Source organism: Hibiscus syriacus, unplaced genomic scaffold (genome assembly GCF_006381635.1).
Source record: "Hibiscus syriacus cultivar Baekdansim isolate YM2019G1 unplaced genomic scaffold, ASM638163v2 tig00018586_pilon, whole genome shotgun sequence".
In the NCBI taxonomy this organism is placed as follows: Eukaryota; Viridiplantae; Streptophyta; class Magnoliopsida; order Malvales; family Malvaceae; genus Hibiscus; species Hibiscus syriacus.
Genome location: NW_024062441.1, coordinates 768,154 through 786,961, shown reverse-complemented (window position 1 = coordinate 786,961; position 18,808 = coordinate 768,154). Strand labels below are relative to the sequence as shown.

Genomic DNA, 18,808 nt, shown 5'->3' with positions numbered 1-18,808 from the left:
TCTTGAACGAGTGACAGGACAATTAAGGATAGATGATGGATTAATCCCCGTAGATTTATGGGTTCATGTGTTGATTTCTAGACTTGATTTTATTTTTCTCATCTTCTTGTAAGTGCTTCATCAATCGTTTCATTCTCACAAGCCATTTACTTTAGAATAAAAGAGATGGATTCTTACTTAAATAGAATTTCTATATAATCTCTAATAATAAAGATCGATTATATTTTTAAAAACGCCCGAACCCATTTAATTGAGAATAAATTCTTGTTTAAAGATTCGATTAATTGAATTAATCTTATTTATGTAAATAAATTATTTAACGATTACCTCTGATATTGTAATATCGTGTATCTTATAAAAGATTTTTATTTTTTATATATATGGCTTGAAAATTCTTTGTAGTACATGAATTATTGAAATAAGTTTGTTTATTGATTATGTTCAACCATTTAAATTAGACTAATCACATTTGTATAGCGAAGAGTATTGTACAATACAATTGCTTTTTAATATGGTATAAATTATTGAAGTAATATTTGAATTATTTTAATCATGTTCAACTTTAAGTAACGGATATTAGATTATACTAATTAAAATTAGATAATTTAATTAAGTTGAATTTTTATCCAGAAGAACTTGACGAGTGTGGAAAATCAAGAGACGAGATCACCAAAATCAACCCGAGAAACACAACGTAGACTACGGTTTAAAAGAGAAATACACTCTTTGGACACAAAAGGAAAGGGGAAAATTCGGATTGTCTTACCTTCTTCGACCTCTCCTTTCCTTAAAGTTTCCATCTTTCCCAAAATTCTTGTTTTCATTCACTTTCCTTTCAAATACTTCACCTGGTGAGCTTCTTCTTCTCTACTATACCCACATTTTATTTTGGTTTGATAATCGGTTTAGCGTTAAACCCATCTCAATTGTGATTGGTTTTACTGTGTTCTGCTTTTTCTTCAGCTGGTTTTGACTAATTTTTGTGTGGCTGCGAGGTAACTTTGCTTTGGCTGGCTTCCTATTTTTCATTTCTAGGGCTTTAAGCTTGTTTTACCGATTTATTTGTTCTTTGAATATAGCCGTGGAAGTGAACTTTAGACTTTTTGATGTTTTAGCTTTCAGGTAAGTATTAGATGGTTCTTTCGGTTTTGATTTTTTTAGCTTTTGGCAAAACTCCTCTTCACTTCATAGTCTTTTTTATTGGATTTTTAGGACCATATTTGGCTATAATACTGGGCAATCTTTTTGATTCACTTTGCATATTTAGGCTCCTTATTTTCATTCATTGTACTGCATAAAATCTAGGGCTTTCTTAACCAGGTATATATATTAATACAAGTAGTTTGGTTTTTTTTCTCGTCTCTTTTCATTTTCATTTGATTTTCTTTTTCCATGTAGCAGTTGAGAATACTATGAAATAAAATGGATGGTACGAATTCAATCCCCAAGCCTCAAAGCAACTTAGATATACCCACTTTCAGTGCCTCACAAATGACTTCATCTTCTTCCCCGTCTTATATGCGTTTGAGTCCTGAGAACAACAGTAACAAGAGACCTGGGATACCTCCTTCACACCCCAACAACCCTACTGCTCCATTGCCTTATTCGCAACAGATGGTTGGTTCGCGTCCCAATGCTCAACAAGGGGCACCGAGTTATTCGAGGTCTTTATCTCAGCCCACATTCTTATCACTTGACAGATTGCCCCCATTGTGTCCTCCCCCTTATCGAGATCCTTCTGTCCCATCTCTATCTGATCCCGCTTCTAATGATGTTTCTATGGAAGAAAGGGTTGTCAATTCTAATGTAAGGTCCTCTCTCCCTTCACCTGTTGGCGGAGGAAGTAACGAGTTCCGCATCGGTGAGAGTTCAAGCCTACCTCCACGTAAAGGACATAGGCGGTCTAGCAGCGATGTTCCATTTGGATTTTCTAATATGATTCAGTCTTCCCCTCAATTGGTTCCTATAGGGGGTTGTGGCATGTTGGATAGGTCAGTTTCAGGTAGGGAAAGTTCTTTTGGTTCAGAGAAACCGATTCAGTTGGTGAAACGTGAATCAGAATGGAAAAAGGATCGTGGCAGTAATGTAGAAGTAATGGGTGAGAGGAAATCTGATGGGGATGTTGCGGATGACTTGTTTAATGCGTACATGAATTTGGAAAATCTTGAGACATTGAACTCATCTGGTACTGAGGACAAGGATTTGGACAGCAAAGCTAGTGGCACAAAGACGTGTGGCGAAAGTAGTGACAATGAAGTTGATAGTAGAGTAAATAAACATCCATTCAGTTTACATGGAATGACTTTTGGCGTTTCTACGGAGAAGAGGGAAGGGGTCAACAAGAGGAGAGCTGCTGGAGATATTTCACCGACGGTTCGGCATTACAGAAGTGTCTCAATGGACAGTTACATGGGAAGTCTGCAATTTGATGAGGATACACCAAAGATTCCTCCTTTGGGAAATCATGGCAATCATCACTCTCCTGGTAGCTCAACTGATGCAAATTCAAGTAAATTCAACTTTGAGATTGGGAGTAGCGAGTTCAATGAATCTGAGATTAAAAAGATCATGGAAAATGAGAAGCTTGCTGAGATGGCATCTGTAGATCCAAAACGCGTCAAAAGGTTTTGTACATCGCTTCTGCTTCTCCTTGCTTTTCTATTATATTCTGCTTTTGGTGTTGCGTGTAATTAGGCATGATTGATGTTTCTGATGTATTTATGACAGGATTTTGGCTAATCGTCAGTCAGCTGCGCGTTCCAAGCAGCGGAAGATGCAGTATATTGCAGAACTAGAACAAAAGGTGCAAACTTTGCAAACAGAGGCAACGACATTATCTGCACAGCTAACAATGTTACAGGTGGGTACAAAATTATATGACCATGCTATGCAAACAGAGGCAACCACATAGGGCTCATAATGTTTTTTTTGTGTGAAAACTAAATCAAGCTATATGACCGTGCTATGCAAGGCATGATTATAAATACTTTCATAGTTTTTTCAGGAATGGTGCTATTTTTGTTATGAAAAGCGTCTGAATGCATCTAGTTTGGAATAAAAGGGATTGATCCTTATTTAAACAAGATTTTTGTCCAATCTCTAAGAAAAAAAGATGGATCATTTTTTTAGAAAAATTTACAGAATATAGAGTTGTTATGTAATTTTTTTAGATTCGATCGATCGGATTAATCTTATTTACATAAATATAAAGTTTATGAATTGCCACGTGATATGATCTACATCTGATAATAAATATTGTGTTCCTGTTTATAGACTTTGAATATTATATATATGATTTGAAAATTCTTTATTATTGTAATACGCGAATTATTAAAATAATTTATGTTCATTAATTATGTTCAACCATTTAAAGAACGAATGTTACATTAGACTAATCATATTTGAATAGCGGAAAGTATTGTATATAATACAGTTACTTTTTAATATGGTATAAAGTATTGAAGTAATATTTGAATTATTTTAATCATGTCCGACCGTTTAAGTAACGAATATTAGATTACTCTAATTATAATTAGATAATTTAATTAAGTTGAGTTTTGTTCCTTTGGTTGGTCTGTCCTTTTTCAGAGAGATTCTGCTGGGCTTTCAAGCCAGAACAATGAGCTAAAGTTTCGTCTTCAGGCCATGGAGCAACAGGCCCAACTGAAAGATGGTATACTTCTTTATTATTAAATCTTATATATTCTGTTTCCTAGTAGTTTCTCAATTGGTATACATTTTTCTATTTCACTTGAAAATCTTGATCGCCGATATGATATTTTACATATTTGGTAGACCCTAGGATTTCCCACAGATCCAATATGTTATATTGCTGGCTTTATGAAGTTGCACCACTTTTGGCAATTTGGAATTGAGTATCCTATTCTTTTAGCAATTTGGAATTGAGCATCCTCTACAATTCTAGCAAAGCATGATAGTATATAGACTCTAAGTACTAGTTTTCCCTATTTACTTTTTTCGAAAATGTCTCTGCATTTTGAATACATGTTGCTGGATCTGAATTCCTGGTTGGTGCAGCGTTCAATGCTTAGTTCTCTGAGTTCCTGGATTTTGAATACATGTTGCTGCATTTTGAGTTACATTTATAGATGCTAGTATTGATTTATATAAGACCAGCATGTATCCATAACAAGTCGGAGATGGAAGAGGTTTAGGCTTATCAAACATGGGGCTCATAACGGTATTTTTTTGGGGTGAAAACTAAATCAAGCTATATGACCATGCTATATGCAAGGCATGATTATAAATACCTTCTTAGATTTTTCTTACGAATGGCACTATTTTTGTTATTATGATGATGTTATCATAACAAAGCCTAAATGAAAGATGCTTGAATGGGGCCAAATTGTGTTCATTTTGATTGTTAGGGCAATACTGACTGATATGGCTGCTGGTTAGTTGGGTTGCTTTTAACTTTCCTTTTTATTCGTTTATGTGACTTAACTATGCTAATGATACAATTGTATCTAAAGAAAATGATACTCCGTTATTGGTTTGGTTTTGTAGCACTAAATGATGCATTAACTGCTGAAGTCCAACGACTGAAGCTCACTGCAGCAGAGTTTGGCGGAGAGGTTCATCTTTCAAACCGTATGGCTCAGCAACTTTCCATCAATCATCCAATGCTCCAGGTACAGCCTCAGCAACACCAGCAGCTAAATGTTTACCAGATGCAGCAGCAACACCAACACCAACAACCACAGCAAAGTCGCAATGACCCGTCCCAGACCCAACAACAAAATGGTGATGCTGCTGCGAACGAATCAAAGTGATGACTGGTTTAGAGGTTTCTACAGATATCATATACATATATTTTATTTACTGTCGTAAACTTTAACCATTTTTTGTTCATGTGATGCCTTGTGGTGGCAATGCATTGGAGGGTTGAAGCCACACTACAGTTCTGTTGGTTCATTTATGGTAGACTCGAACCATCTTAAGCCTTTTTTTTTAATATTTAACGGTGTAATGTTTTGCATTCCTCAGGATTCAAATGCGCTAAACTTCAGTATTCTTTAGCTTCTTGTATTTTGGTATTTGTTGGCCTCAATTTGTTTCGGCAACAGCTGCTGGATTCAACCTGTTGAGTAACCAGGGATGAGAAAAGTGATATTTACATTACACGGATGACGTGGAGTTTACAATACAAAATGCATGAAATATCTGAAAAGGAAAAATAACTTCGCATCATTACTACTACTAAATTTTTAACTGTGGATGTTAAATTAAAATTTAAACTAAACGTTTGATATGATTTTGAGACAATAAAATTTAAATATTAAAACAGAATAAAATTGATAGTTTAGATATTAAATGTGTAGTTTACCTTAAATAAAATAACCTTATATTTCCTCACCAAATTAGTTCTACATTTTCTCACATCTACTCAAAGTCCTGATCAACTTTAAAGAAACAAAATAATCAAAATGATGAATGTCTTCAAATAAGGTTTATCATAGTTAAAAAAACATTCAATAAATTTTAATATTTGCAGGCTCTAATCCTCTCAAATTCAATGTCTTCTTTAGATTGAGATTAGTTTAGATGAATTTAAATAATTTAAAATTTTAGAAGTATTTTATATTTCAAATATAAGAATGTAATTGTCTTGGATTGGAGCATTCTTAGAACATCTCCAATGATGCGCTACAATCGGAGAATATCTCCACTTTAGAGAAAAAACAACCTCCAGCCCATTGCCAAAAACATCTCCGCTTTGGAGAATTGCTATAGTGCTACGTCAGATGTAGCGCGGTACTATAGTTGCGCTACAATTTTTTTTTGATTTTTTAGATTCAAGTAGATTAAATTGAAAGATAAATAAAAATACATTGAAATTAGATAAATAAATATATTAATTTTTTTTTGTAATTTTTCTGATTTTTTGTAATTTTTGTAATTTTTTTAAAATTCAAGTAGATTAAATGCACTAATTGAACATTTTTAAAATGAATATTCTAATTCCGAGAATTAAAATATATAATTATGTAACTTATGTTTTTTCGCATTATTATTATGAATTGTAATTTTTTTATTTATTTATATTTTTTGTAATGTTATTTATGAATGTTTTATTTATACTTTTTATCTTGATATTTATTAGAAATATATATGTTTTATTTTATATTTATAAAATTAATATTATAATAGTTAAATATTATGAATAAAGTAGAGTTGATAGTAATGTAGAGATAATGTTAGAGATGAAGTATTATTTTATCTTTAGAATAGAGATAGAGATATTGTAGAGTAGAGATGGAGATTAGAGATAGCCGCTCAAATTTTAATTGGTTATGAATATAAAATTTTTGAGTGGAAATTGATGTAGCTCAAAATCAGCTTTGGTAGCTGTAGTCAATAGCATCACTTCTGAAGAAGACTCGAATTCTCAATCCAAAAGTCCAGTTTGCATTTACAACGCGTGTAAATACACGACGAGCATCCCTTCACTTTGACGCGTCACCCCTTTTACAGAACAGAAGCCCAGGAAAGAAATACACACTTTAAAGGAACACGGCAAAGCCCTGAGAAACGGTTTTAGGATCACCATGGGTTTCTCTATTTCGAAAGTGTAGGGCTTTTTCATTTTTCTTACAATTAGGGTTATCGATATAGTTGTCTTAATTTAACGACCGAGACTCTTTTTTTGGGAACTGGACTTCAACATTTTTGCCGAGAACCGGAGCGGCAAAAAGGACCATTTTTTTCTTAGTATACTATTTTGTGTTTTTTTGCGATGCGAGGACTGCACTGGTTACTTGGGCATCGGACCTTCACCTTTGTCAGGTACAATTGCAATTTTACTTTGGAACTTCTTAATTTTTTAGGTCCATTTCAGGTGATATAGAGAAAAGGAGATTGCAAAATTTTAAGTCAAAGTGTTGGAGAATGGAGCTATCTGAACCTTCTTGTTATGTTGTTTTTGATGCTTTTTTCAGTAATATTTCATCTATTGTTCTTTCTCTTGAACTGCATTTGAACCTTTCTGGCGGTCGATTTTGTTCATTTTTTTGTATTCTTTTAATGAATGATTTCGGATGAGTTTTTCATTTTGGTGATGCCATTGTTGCAATAAACCTTTTAGGGGTATGAATAACGGGCTGTCCCCCCTTCTCTTGTATTTATGTCTAATTTAGTTTCACAACTTTATGTTTTTACGGGAATAAATCTGTTAATAGAGTTGGAAAGTTTGTCATGCTATAGTTAGACACAGAAATGAGGGAATGAAAATGGTGACAGACTATCACTGCTAGCTTATTCAAAAATGATAGAAAGTATAACAATATGTTGCCATTGATTAGCTTCCTTGGCGTGTCCATTCATGATGTTTTCCTTCATATAGTGTTCATCTTTGCAGAACTCGATAATATAACCAGAATGCAGCTTTAAAATATCCATGGAGTTTGATTAGGATGCAGGTTAAGTTAATAAATGCTTCTTATATTGCTTTATTTCTGATGTCTTGACTTTATATTTTGGTATGTTAAGTATTTGATTTTTATCCCTAGTCCTAAAAAATTTGAAAGGACCATCAATTTCCTTAGGAGAAGTTCCAGTTTTAGAATCCCTAATTCTTAGGTGCATGTTGTTCTTTACAAATTGAAATGGTATGCCCCTATATAGCCACCACAGCCCACAGGTCGATAAAGAGTCTTTTCTGTCTCATCCTAAGATTTTCATTTGGTAGTCTGAACTAATTTGAATTGAATTTTTACTCTTGTTTGATGTAAGATTTCAGAAATGCCATCTGCCAAAGGTTTTGTGACCAAAAAGGGGCTATCCAATGCTGTGCTAGCAAGGGAGTAGGTCCGGTCCAACTTTCTCTCTATCGAGTTAAGTGCTGAGAGTGAAGAAAGCAGTTTTTCTCAATAGATTAGGCTGGGTTATTCTCACAAAAATGAAAAATAGCTGATCTCATTTTCTTATCCCAGCCTTACAGTTACAGCAACAAGACCAATATATCTGTTGATTAGTAACCTGCATCTAAATCTACAAGGCTTGATTAGATGATTGGTTTCGTAGCATCTCATTTTTGACAAAACACATTGTTGCTGCCATCTTAACTCATTTGATTGTCTAGGGGCAAGTACTTATCTGTCTTATTTTACTAAGTTTGTATGTTGCTTATACAACTGGCCTCTAGCATCCATTTCCAGCAAGGGGAGTTTACTCGAGCTAGAGTAGTAGCTAATACTAGATTTTATGCCGCTTCTAATTGTAACAGTATAGGTGAAGTTTTCTAAGGCAAGCAATTGAAATCCACCTTGAGATTTTATTAGTCTCAGCTAATCCTTAGTGAGAGTTAAACTATTTGTAATAATTCTGTGAAAAATAATGGATTCGCTGGCACATATCAGCATCATAGATGCCATAGTTAATTCCGCTTGCACTCCAATTTTGTTGTTACTAGAAAGTTATTATATACATATATGAGTAATTTTTTTTATATATATAGGCTCACTGCCTATTTAAACCCTAAAATCTAAAACTCTAACGCATAAACCCTAAATAGGACACGGCATTAAAAGATGCAGGCTTGTGTAAATTAAAGTTTACACAGCCTGTGTATTAGATAATTTTCCTATATATACAGAGAGATTAGGATCCACTTAACACTAAAACTTTTACATGTTTTTGTTTTTGGATCATTTGAGTAACCGAGTTTAAAACTTTTAAATTGAGAATAATCCAATTCTTCTTCTTCTTTTTGTAAAAATCTCCTCATTTTCTACTGTTAATCTCATATATCCATTTTCACTCATCAATGATCCAAAAAAACGTGTAAAACTTAGAAGTTTTACATTGTGTCAACGTATACTCATATATACATATATGTATATGAATCCTCCCTTCATTTAGTTGCCAGAGTGTGTTTGTAAGATAAAATCATGTTTGAGCATTTCACAATCTTATTTTATCAAAGATGACGAACAGAATATGTAAATGCTTCTTCACTTAACAGGTAAGGCTGTTTCTATCAGAGGATTCGCCATCACAAGTCGGGTTGGGTGGTCAAGATCACCTCCGAGCAAAAGCCTCTTCGGTATCACATCTAATTGGGGCAGCTGTGGATGACATTCTGCCTCCGGGATTTGAAGAAGCTCATTCTACAAATCATCTGCAGATTAACTTGTTGGAAATTCCTGTCATTAAATGGAGATGTCCTCTCAGAGTAACATTTCTAAAAGCTTATTTTCTGGCCATTTCTATTTTAATTTGATTTGTGATTATTGCTCCCAGACATTTACATTGAAGTTGAATACCCATTTTCACAGTTTGTTTTGGACTTGAATTGGCAAGTTGTTGCCGGAGAGGAAAGTAAAGAGGTGGAGGTTCAAAATCAGAGAGAAGTGAGAGTACTTGAAGCTGTTTATCCACGCCTATCTGCAATCCCTACAAAGTTCGATACTTTCCTTTTTTTCATCGCTTTTTGACGGGTTGTGGGGTGGGTTTCCTAGAACCCGCTTCTCTTGGGTTTTACTTTTCCATGAGACTAAATTTTCTTCTCGTTGTGCAGCCCTTCGGTTTTAGCAGACATAGAAATTGTCAATATAACGATCAGCAAACTCCTCAAATACCCATTACTCCTATTGAAGATGAGGATGCAGCAATTGAAACTCCACTTAATTCACAACCCCAGATGCTGCCTCCTGGTATTTTACATACTCTGCATTGCAGTATGCGAGTGTTTCAAGTGCCTCGATTGATGAAAAACCAGCTGCTGGAATGGTTCTTAATGTTGAACCCGGTGTAGCAGCAATTAACCAAATCAATGAACCCGGAAACATGATTGATCTCGAATTGCTTGTTAAAGTTCTCAGCAACCCGGGATTGATTGAGAAATTAATTACTGATTATGAAGCAGCTTCAGGTGCTCAAAACTTGACTGAATCGTCATCCCCTTTGGTACCTTCTCCTGACCCACCCCCACCTGTAAATCACTCCAACCCAGTTCCTACCCACATCTATAGAACAGGAAATGGTACTGCATCCTTATCAGCTACATATGGTGGAGCATTTTATGCTCAGCCATATGGGGTCGGAGTTGGACCCTCAAATAAACAAGGCCCTATTCCCAGTGTCCATCCACCTTCACCTGCACCTGCACCTGCTGTTGGACTTACCCAGACGAAGGATTTAAACTATTACAAAAACTTGATTCAGTAGCATGGAGGAGAAAGACAAGAACCTGCTCAGAAGTTCAACAGCCGATACAATTAGCACCTAAGACCGAATCAAGAGCAAATAAACAACCCCAAATTGAGAGACTCAAGGCCGAAGATAATGAAGCCTTGCATGTACTTTAACAGTTCCAGGGGATGCAAGAATGGAGACAACTGTGCATACCAGCATGATACATCGTCCCCCCAGAACAGTGGCAATAGTGTTGCAGAGGCGCCAAATGCAAAGAGAATGAAAACGGATAAGCAGTTAGAAAATACTGGAGCACGTATTCCTTTTTCACATGCAAAAAGCATGTTGCAGCTCTACTTCTTCATTCCTTTTATTCACTGGCCTTGGTTATCACAATCAATTGCGGATGTTCATCGTTAAGACCACTCTTTTTGCTTCTTGCATACATGTATAAATATTTTACTAACAAAGTAGTATTATGTTATCACTTTGGACGCATGACATGTGCTATCGTGACATATGTCACGTAATTGATTATGTGCACATGTCAATGACATGTCAATACTTTGAACACAAGATTTGTTACGTCAGTGACAAGTGTTTACTGTTAGTCAACTAATGGTTTTTATTCAATCAAGGGTTGTTTTAATCCAAAATTAAACGTTATAGGTTCAAGTACTTAAACAAAAGAAGAAGAAAGGAACTATTCAGTGAAATTTAATGGATGAATTTTAACTTATGTCTAATAAATAGGGTAAACTAAGAAGATGATCTCCTTTGTTTTTAGACTATCTTATTTTGGTCATTGGTTTTGAAAAAATTAGGGTTCGTTTGGTTTAAGGAAATACAAGCTATTTTCATTTTCTTAGAAAACAGAAAACGTTGAAGAAAATGTGTTTAGTGGTAAAAGCATAAAATGATTTCTAAAAAATGAAAATAAAAATAAGTGAAAATTTAAAAAAAAAATATAAATGGTGTTTTCAGTGTTTTCTTAGAAAATTGTTTTCAAAATTTTAAAAAAATAAAAAATTACAGGATTCACGTTTTAACTTACAAAGCAAAAAAAACCCATGTTTATCCATGCAATTAGTCAAAAGAACATCAATACTTTACAAAATTTAAGCTTCAATGGCAGAATCGACTTTGAAACCTTCAAAGCTTGTGTCCCTCTCATCACTCACACCTCGTACTTTGAGGATTTTTCTACAACGCCGATATTTATATCTGTTTTACTAAAATTTATGATATAATTGGAGAATATTTCTACAATTCTTATTTTGAGATAATGCTCTTATAAAAAAACATGTTTTAAGCATTGTAGTCATACTAGAGTTAAACTATGATCAAATTTATGTAAAATTGTTCTTTGCACGGAAGTAACTACTATCTTCCAGGGTCACTAACACTTGATTTTAAAAAAAATAAAAGATTTTCTTCCTATTAATTGTTCTTTGCAGTTCTCTAACCCTCTATGCTAGGGTTTTATTCTGAGCTGTGATCTCAGCCTATATTTTCAGTTTGTTTTTCCAGTTATTCTTAATTTTCTAGGTCATCTTGCTTTATTATGGGAGCAATAGAGCATGAGTTGGCAAGTCTCAATTTGGAGGAAGAGAAGGGTGAAGCGTTCATAGTCGGACAACCCAACAATTAACAACAAATTACTTTCGTAAACTGTTTAGTTGACCGTTTTCAAACTTCAAGTATGGTTAATTTGGAGGCATCTTAATCACGGATCTAGGGAAAGGACGATTCTTATTTTAGCTATACCGTGAAGTGGATTTAAAGCGGATTTATTCAGAGGAACCCTGGTACTTTAATTTACACTTACTGATCTTCCACTGATTACTACAAAGAGAAGATCCTATGTTAGTTGAACATAACAACGTTGATTTCTGGGTGTTAGTTAACAGGGTTTCAAATCGCGGTCGCGTTTTCGGTTATTTCGAATTTACCGTGATTGCGGCCGTCGCGGGCGCTATTGCGGCTGTCGCGGACGCTATTGCGGCCGTCGCGGGTAACTCTGAAGGCGGCAAAACCGTTATATCGCAGCCGAAATCGGGTCGCGGATCGTTTTTTAAAACCCTGTTAGTTAACGATTTGGTAACAGATTTTATATCGGAAGAAATAGCACGACAATTTAGCAACTTTATCGGTCAGTTCCTTGACTATGATTCTACAGCAGTATCGTTAGGATACAGGGGTTGTTAATTGTTTTCTCTGCGGAAAACTTGGGCACGGAGAATTTTTTTTCCAGTACGTATTCTTCAAGATAAAAGTGATCTTCCTCTATTGTGGGATGTTTCTATTCGAGCACCTCCAAGGAGAAGTGGAGTGGTGACCAACCCTTGGTTACGGGAAGAAAACACGAGTATTACCAGTTTAGTTATTAGTTAATCGATAGCAGATAAACAAGTCACGACAACTAAAGCTTGGATTGAACATGCTTTTACACTACAAACATTCGTTCCCTCACTGGAAGGTGTTATTGATGTGACCATGACATCGGTGGAAGAGGATAATCCCTTAGAAAGTTGAGAATACAGAGCGACCGAGGAACGACCAGTTAACCTTAGCTGGATCTGATGGAACATTAACTGGAACCCTAAAGATATCAGTAGACTTGGAAACCTAGGCCAGCCGGAAGCAATGAAACTTTTAAGTTGGAACGTCTGAGGGTTGGTGTTGCCCCGGACAGTTCATCGTCTCAGGCACATGCTGAGAGATATAAACCCAACTGTAGTCTTCTTTATAGAGACATCTACAAAATTCTCGAATGGAAAAATTTGCAAGTCGTGTGGTTTTTTGCTTGGTATTGAGGTTGATTCAATTGGAACCCATGGAGGTTTATGCCTAGCTTGGCAGGTAGGCTATAATGTTTCTTTACGATCCGTATCGAACTACCATATAGATGTGCTAATCTTAGACGCCGATGAAGAAGCCTCATGGAGATGCACATGATTTTATGGAACCCCGAAAGAGAACCGTAGATCGAAGTCTTAAAATCTCTTACGACGTCTAAACAACTCTTAGGATATACCTTGGTTGGTCATTGGTGACTAATGAAATAATGTTCTCTTTTGAAAAGGAATGTGGTCTCCTTCGAGGGAAAAGACAGATGAGTGCATTTCGAGAAGCCATCGACGAATGCGGATCAGTGGATATCGGATATTCAGGCCCTTGGTTTACTTGGAAGCATGAAAAAACAAGCAAAAATAATATCTGAGAATCTCTCGATCGTGGATTTGCAAACACTTCTTGGAAAACGTTATTTTCAAACTACTTATTACGACACCTTATGCACGATTTCTCATATCATTGTCTGCTACTTCTTGATACAACGAGTCCCAATCAAAGAACATGACAATGACACTTTAAATTTGAAGCTTCTTGGTTATTAGAAGACTCTTGAGAAGAAGAGGTGAAAAGAATTTGGAGCACTACCGAAGGGTCGGTACTTAACAAATTAAATTGTGTCAGCAGTGGCTTAGGTCGATGGTTCAAGACTATTTGTCGGCAAAAAAGATTGACAACTATAGAATTAGAACGCCGATTGTTAGAGCTAATGGAACAAACTCCAACGGATGATGTGCTTAGTGAAATTGTCGATACCAAGCTCTGATTAAATTTGAAAGCGGACAAACATGAACTATACTGCGAACAACAGGCTCTGGTTAATTGACTGAGAAACGGGGATAAAAATACTTCTTTTTTTTTCATAGGTACGCCTCCTAAAGAAAAAGAAGAAACAAAATCCATTACCTTGATACCGACGATGGGAGCTGAATTGATGACGAGTGGGGGATGGAAAATCTTGCACGATAATATTTCAAGAATTTATTTACGTCAACAACAACCGTGTTAAACAATAAGGTATTGGAGGGTGTCAACAAATGCATCTCGCGAGAGGCTAACGCAAACTTAGTTCGACCATTCTCAGTGGAGGAAGTCTAGAAGACAGCTAAATCTGTTAACCCATTAAAAGCGTCGAGTGAAGATGGATTAGGTGCGATATTTTATCAGCGGTTCTGGTACATAATTGGCCCTGAAATAGCTGAGTATTGTATTGGGTCACTCAACGAACATTATGATATGAGCGAACATTATGATATGAGCGAAATTAACCATAAACATATAGTACTCATCCCAAAAGTGACTGAACCAAAGAAATTGAACCAGTTTCGTCCTATCAGTTTATGTAACGTTCTCTTTAAAATTGTATCGAAGATGTTGGTCAATCGTATGCAAAGCCATCTAAATTGTTGTATTGTTGAGGCAAAAAACGCTTTTATACCCGAGAGATTAATAACATATAATATAATCGTTGCGTATGAACTTCTCCACTCTTACCAGAAGAGGTGAGTTGGTAGAAAGGGTTATTTTGAGCTAAAACTAAACATGAGCAAAACGTATGATAGAGTTGAATGGCAATTTGTTTGGGCTATGATGGAAAAGATGGGATTCTCGACAGTTTGGATTGATTTTGTAAAACAGTGTGTTAGTTCAGTCACTTATTTTGTGATAATCAATGGCGTAGCTGGTGATAAGTTTGCGACTCAAAGGGTTCTACGTTAAGGTGACCCACTCAGTCCCTAACTATTTCTCATATGCAGCGAAGGATTATCGGTGTTATTCCGTCGAGCTAGTACCTTGAATTCTATCCAATGAGTCAGAATAAACCGATATGCACCTTCGATATCTCATCTACTATTTGCAGATGATTGTGTTATTTTTGGTGAGGTGTCTTCTCAAGTGGCAATGCAAATTAAAACCATTTTACGCCTCTATGGAGAAAGTTCGGGGCAAGAAATAAACTTTGATAAGTCAGGCGTTTTCTTCAACACAAACATCATTGACAATAACCGAGATGATGTTCGACGGATTCTTGAGGTTGAAAACACGAGTTGTCTGGAGAAGTACCTTGAGCTGTCGACTATAGTGGGCAAAATAAATCTAGAGCTTTCGTAAGCTTTCTTGATAAGTACAATAGTCGGATCAGCAATTGGTGTGTTCGAGTGCTCTCACAAGGGGAAAAGAGGTATTTATAAAATATGTCATTCATACTATTCCTCTTTATGTTATGAATGTGTTTTTGTTTCCAAAAATTTTATGCTCGTAGCTTGAAAGTACAATGGCGAAATTTTGGTGGCAAAAACCTTTGAACAAACGTAGTATTCATTGGTGTTTGTGGGAGGCACTAAGCCAATTAAAGGAAGATGGGGCCCTTGAATTTAGAGATATGGCAAAATTCAACATCGCTTTACTGGCTAAACGGGGATGACGCTTGTTAAATAACCCAATGTCTTTAGTTGGACGAATTTTACGTTCTAAGTATTTCCCAAACAAGGACTTCATGGATTCGAGTTTGGGTACTGCACCATCCTATATCTGGAGGAGTATATGGAGTGCACGAAGACTGCTAGAGATGGGGTTACGCTGGAAGGTGGGATCAGGAACCTCTATCTCAATTTGGAATGATTTCTGGATACCTAGTTGTTCTCATTATCGCGTTGTTTCTAACCAAGTTGACACAGTGGAGAAGGTGGCAGATTTAATTGATAGCGAATCAAATTCCTGAAAAGTCGAGCTAGTTAAAAATGTGTTTGTTGAAGAAGAGGTAAACATGATTCTAGACATCCCAATATCAAAATTTGACCAACATGACTATATTTTTTGGAGCGGTGAACGATCGGGGATTTACAGTGTACGTAGCGGATACAGGTTATTATTAAATCGTAATCAAATCCATAGTTCAACCAAAGCCCTGTTTAATCGCATTTGGACTAGTGCTTGTCAAAGGAAAATCAAGTTAGAAGTTTGGAGATTTGTTAATAATTTTATCCCGACAAAACAGAACCTGCATCATAGATGAATAATTGAAGATCCTAGCTGCCCGAAATGTGCTAATGTGCTGGAGTCAGGTTTACACATTACCCGAGATTGTTACCTAGCTCGTCTTTTATGGCTTGTGCTACATTACCAATGGACAATCTAGCTAAACGTAGCAAATCTACTCGATTGGTTAAATTGGTTATTCGAGAACCATACATCCACCAAACATGCATAAATACTGTGTAATCTGGGCATTATGGTTTGCTTGAAATAAAGCACTTCATTAAGGAAAAATGTTCGAGTTGAAGAATTAATTACCCCGATAAAAGCTCAGTGCCAAGACTTTCTCCTAGCAAATCTGAACTCCATTAGTAAACTGGTTACCCCCTCCAGATCCTGTTTCCAAAATAAATTTTGACACATGCTTTTCGCAAAATCAGAAATGCTCTTGGTTAGGGGTGGTGATTCGTAATTAAGAAGGTACTATATTGGGTGCATGTAGGAGAAACGCGGAGAGGATTACCTCAATATTTATGGCGGAGGTGACGTCAGCTTTACATGTGTAGACACACTTTTTATGACTGAAATGAACATATATTTATATATATATTACATATATTGTATAAATATTATTATAAACATGTTTTACATCTTGTATCAGGCCCAACCACGCCTAATGGTCCAGACCCACAACAAGTTAGGGTTTTTAGAAACCCTAGCTCACTCCACTCTTGTCCTAGCCGTCAATCATGGGAACCGTTGGATCAAGGTATGATCCAACGGTACAAAACACGCAAAGATTTCCAGAAACCCTAGCTTTCCATTCAGTTCTCATCTGCGCCGCGTCACCAAGACTCCAGGGGTATCACGCCTGCTACCAGCTCTCCTTTCACACATTCAACGCCGAGTTTCAAGGCACTCCATCCCTCATACAACAACCGCAGCAACGTGGATGTTTGGGACACTGGAAAAATAGCAAATAAGGCATTAGTTTAGTTCGAGTAGGACTCAGAAATCAAGCTAAAAATAGTTTATTTTTTAGTATAAATACATGTAATCATTTCATTTGTACACTACGAGTTGATACGAAATAAAAGCATAAACTTTCGAGCAAAATCACGAGCACTATCAAGGCAAAGCAGAAACGTTTTTGAGATTTTGAAAGCAATAGAAGGTAAAGTTTGTATCCTTTTTTTCGTTTTAAGGCTTGCATGCGTTCGTTTCGTTGTTCTTGACTCGGAAAACCACCAGAAACAAACGTTTTGGTCGATGAACGAAGTGAGGCCTTTTATTTTCTCGAAACCTATTTCCTAGATCCGCATTTTTTGTGCCGATTTTTTGAGAAACCACTTGGATTTCTGGACTGAGGGAAGAGAGTGGTCTTTAAAAAAGACAGGTTTTGTGGTGGGCCACCACCGATGAGCGGCGGTGAGACGGTGGCCACCATTTTCAGGCGGCACACAACTCTTGTTCTTGAATCTCAAGAACACTTGAGAGAATTTTTGAGCCAAGGGGGGAGTGTTTTCGTGGGAGGAGGAAGGAAATGAGAAATTAGAAAAGAAATTTGGTTTTATAGTAGACCCATCAGACGCCTGACCCGACCCATGACCACGTCTGACCCGCGTGTTTTTAACAAGAATGGGGGTTCACGTTTTGGTCCCCCAGTTTCAAAGTGTTTAATTTAGCCCCCTAATTCAATTTTTAAAACCCAATTCAATTCTAATTTGGCCCCAATTTTTATCTTTTCTTTCATAACGGTCCCTTATGTATTATTTTTATATTTTTATTTATTTCTTTTTGATAATTCGTATTATTAAATATATATATATATATTAATTATTTTTATTCCAATATTTTTTTTATTTTAATGTTTTTTAAAGTTATTATATATATATATATTTATAACTATTATATTTATTATTATTTTACTATTAACGTATATAAATATATATTTTTTCTCTTTTGTCACTATTATTATCATTATATGTATATTCTTTATTGTATTTTTTTTCGTATATATATAATGTATTCATTATCTTTCTTTTTAATGTACCATAACTTATTATCATACATATATTGTTTTCATATTTTATTTTTCTTTTCTTTTGTTTTTTTTCATTTTTTTATGTACTTGCTTTTGTTTTATGTTTTCATATTTTTCTATTCTTTTTTACTTTGTTACGTTTTTACTCATGTTACCCTTTTATTTAGTTTTGCTTTATTCTTATGTCTACTTATCTCATTATTTCTCGTTTCTGTTTGTTCTCATATTTACACGTTTTTAACTTAATTTAATTTTGTACTACACTATGAATCTAACATCACTATCTTTTTAAAGGTACATTTTCAAATCAATCTAAGGTAAGCCGTTGGGATCGTTATTTTACCTTTTAATTTAAAGTTATGTTTTTCTTAACTAAAGACAACTGGAAATTATATAGTACCGAAAGGGCAGTTCAAGGGTGCTAACCCTTCCTTGACTGTAACCGACTCTCGAATCCGACATATCACTGGTAAGACGCATATCAGGTAAGATGGTGTCCGATCTACCTAAATAACGTTTTAAAACGATCGGTGGCGACTCCAATTCATTTAATCCAAGTCGAAGCCCAATTTCTGGATCTAACCGAAAGACGGTTCCGACAACTTGGCGACTCCACTGGGGACACATGTAAGTGAGTCAGGCTAAGGTAATTTCCAGTTGTCTTTTTAACGAAAAGGGTAAGTTTAAATTTTAAGGTAACATTTCGATCCTTTTACTTACTTTTGATTATATTTTCGAGTAAATAGTTGTACTAATCGTTTTCTAATGATTTCAGCCTTC

At 35.6% G+C, this 18,808-nt stretch overlaps 1 protein-coding gene and 1 pseudogene across 4 annotated transcripts; both read left to right on the top strand.

Moving 5' to 3' along the window:
• Positions 1-671: 671 nt before the first annotated feature.
• On the top strand, positions 672-5,010 carry LOC120209275. 4 transcript variants are annotated; one of them, XM_039208319.1, is made up of 6 exons: positions 672-851; positions 964-995; positions 1,402-2,624; positions 2,728-2,860; positions 3,589-3,673; positions 4,528-5,010. In XM_039208319.1, exons 3-6 carry the CDS (start codon positions 1,423-1,425, stop codon positions 4,791-4,793), a joined length of 1,686 nt encoding a protein of 561 aa, XP_039064250.1. In that variant the 5' UTR covers positions 672-851; positions 964-995; positions 1,402-1,422; the 3' UTR covers positions 4,794-5,010. The 4 variants fall into 4 exon arrangements, with proteins under 4 accessions (XP_039064250.1, XP_039064251.1, XP_039064252.1 ...); XM_039208320.1 differs by having other exon boundaries at positions 1,399-2,624; XM_039208321.1 differs by lacking the exon at positions 964-995.
• Positions 5,011-6,757: 1,747 nt separating this feature from the next.
• LOC120209315 lies at positions 6,758-10,590 on the top strand (annotated as a pseudogene).
• Positions 10,591-18,808: the final 8,218 nt, after the last annotated feature.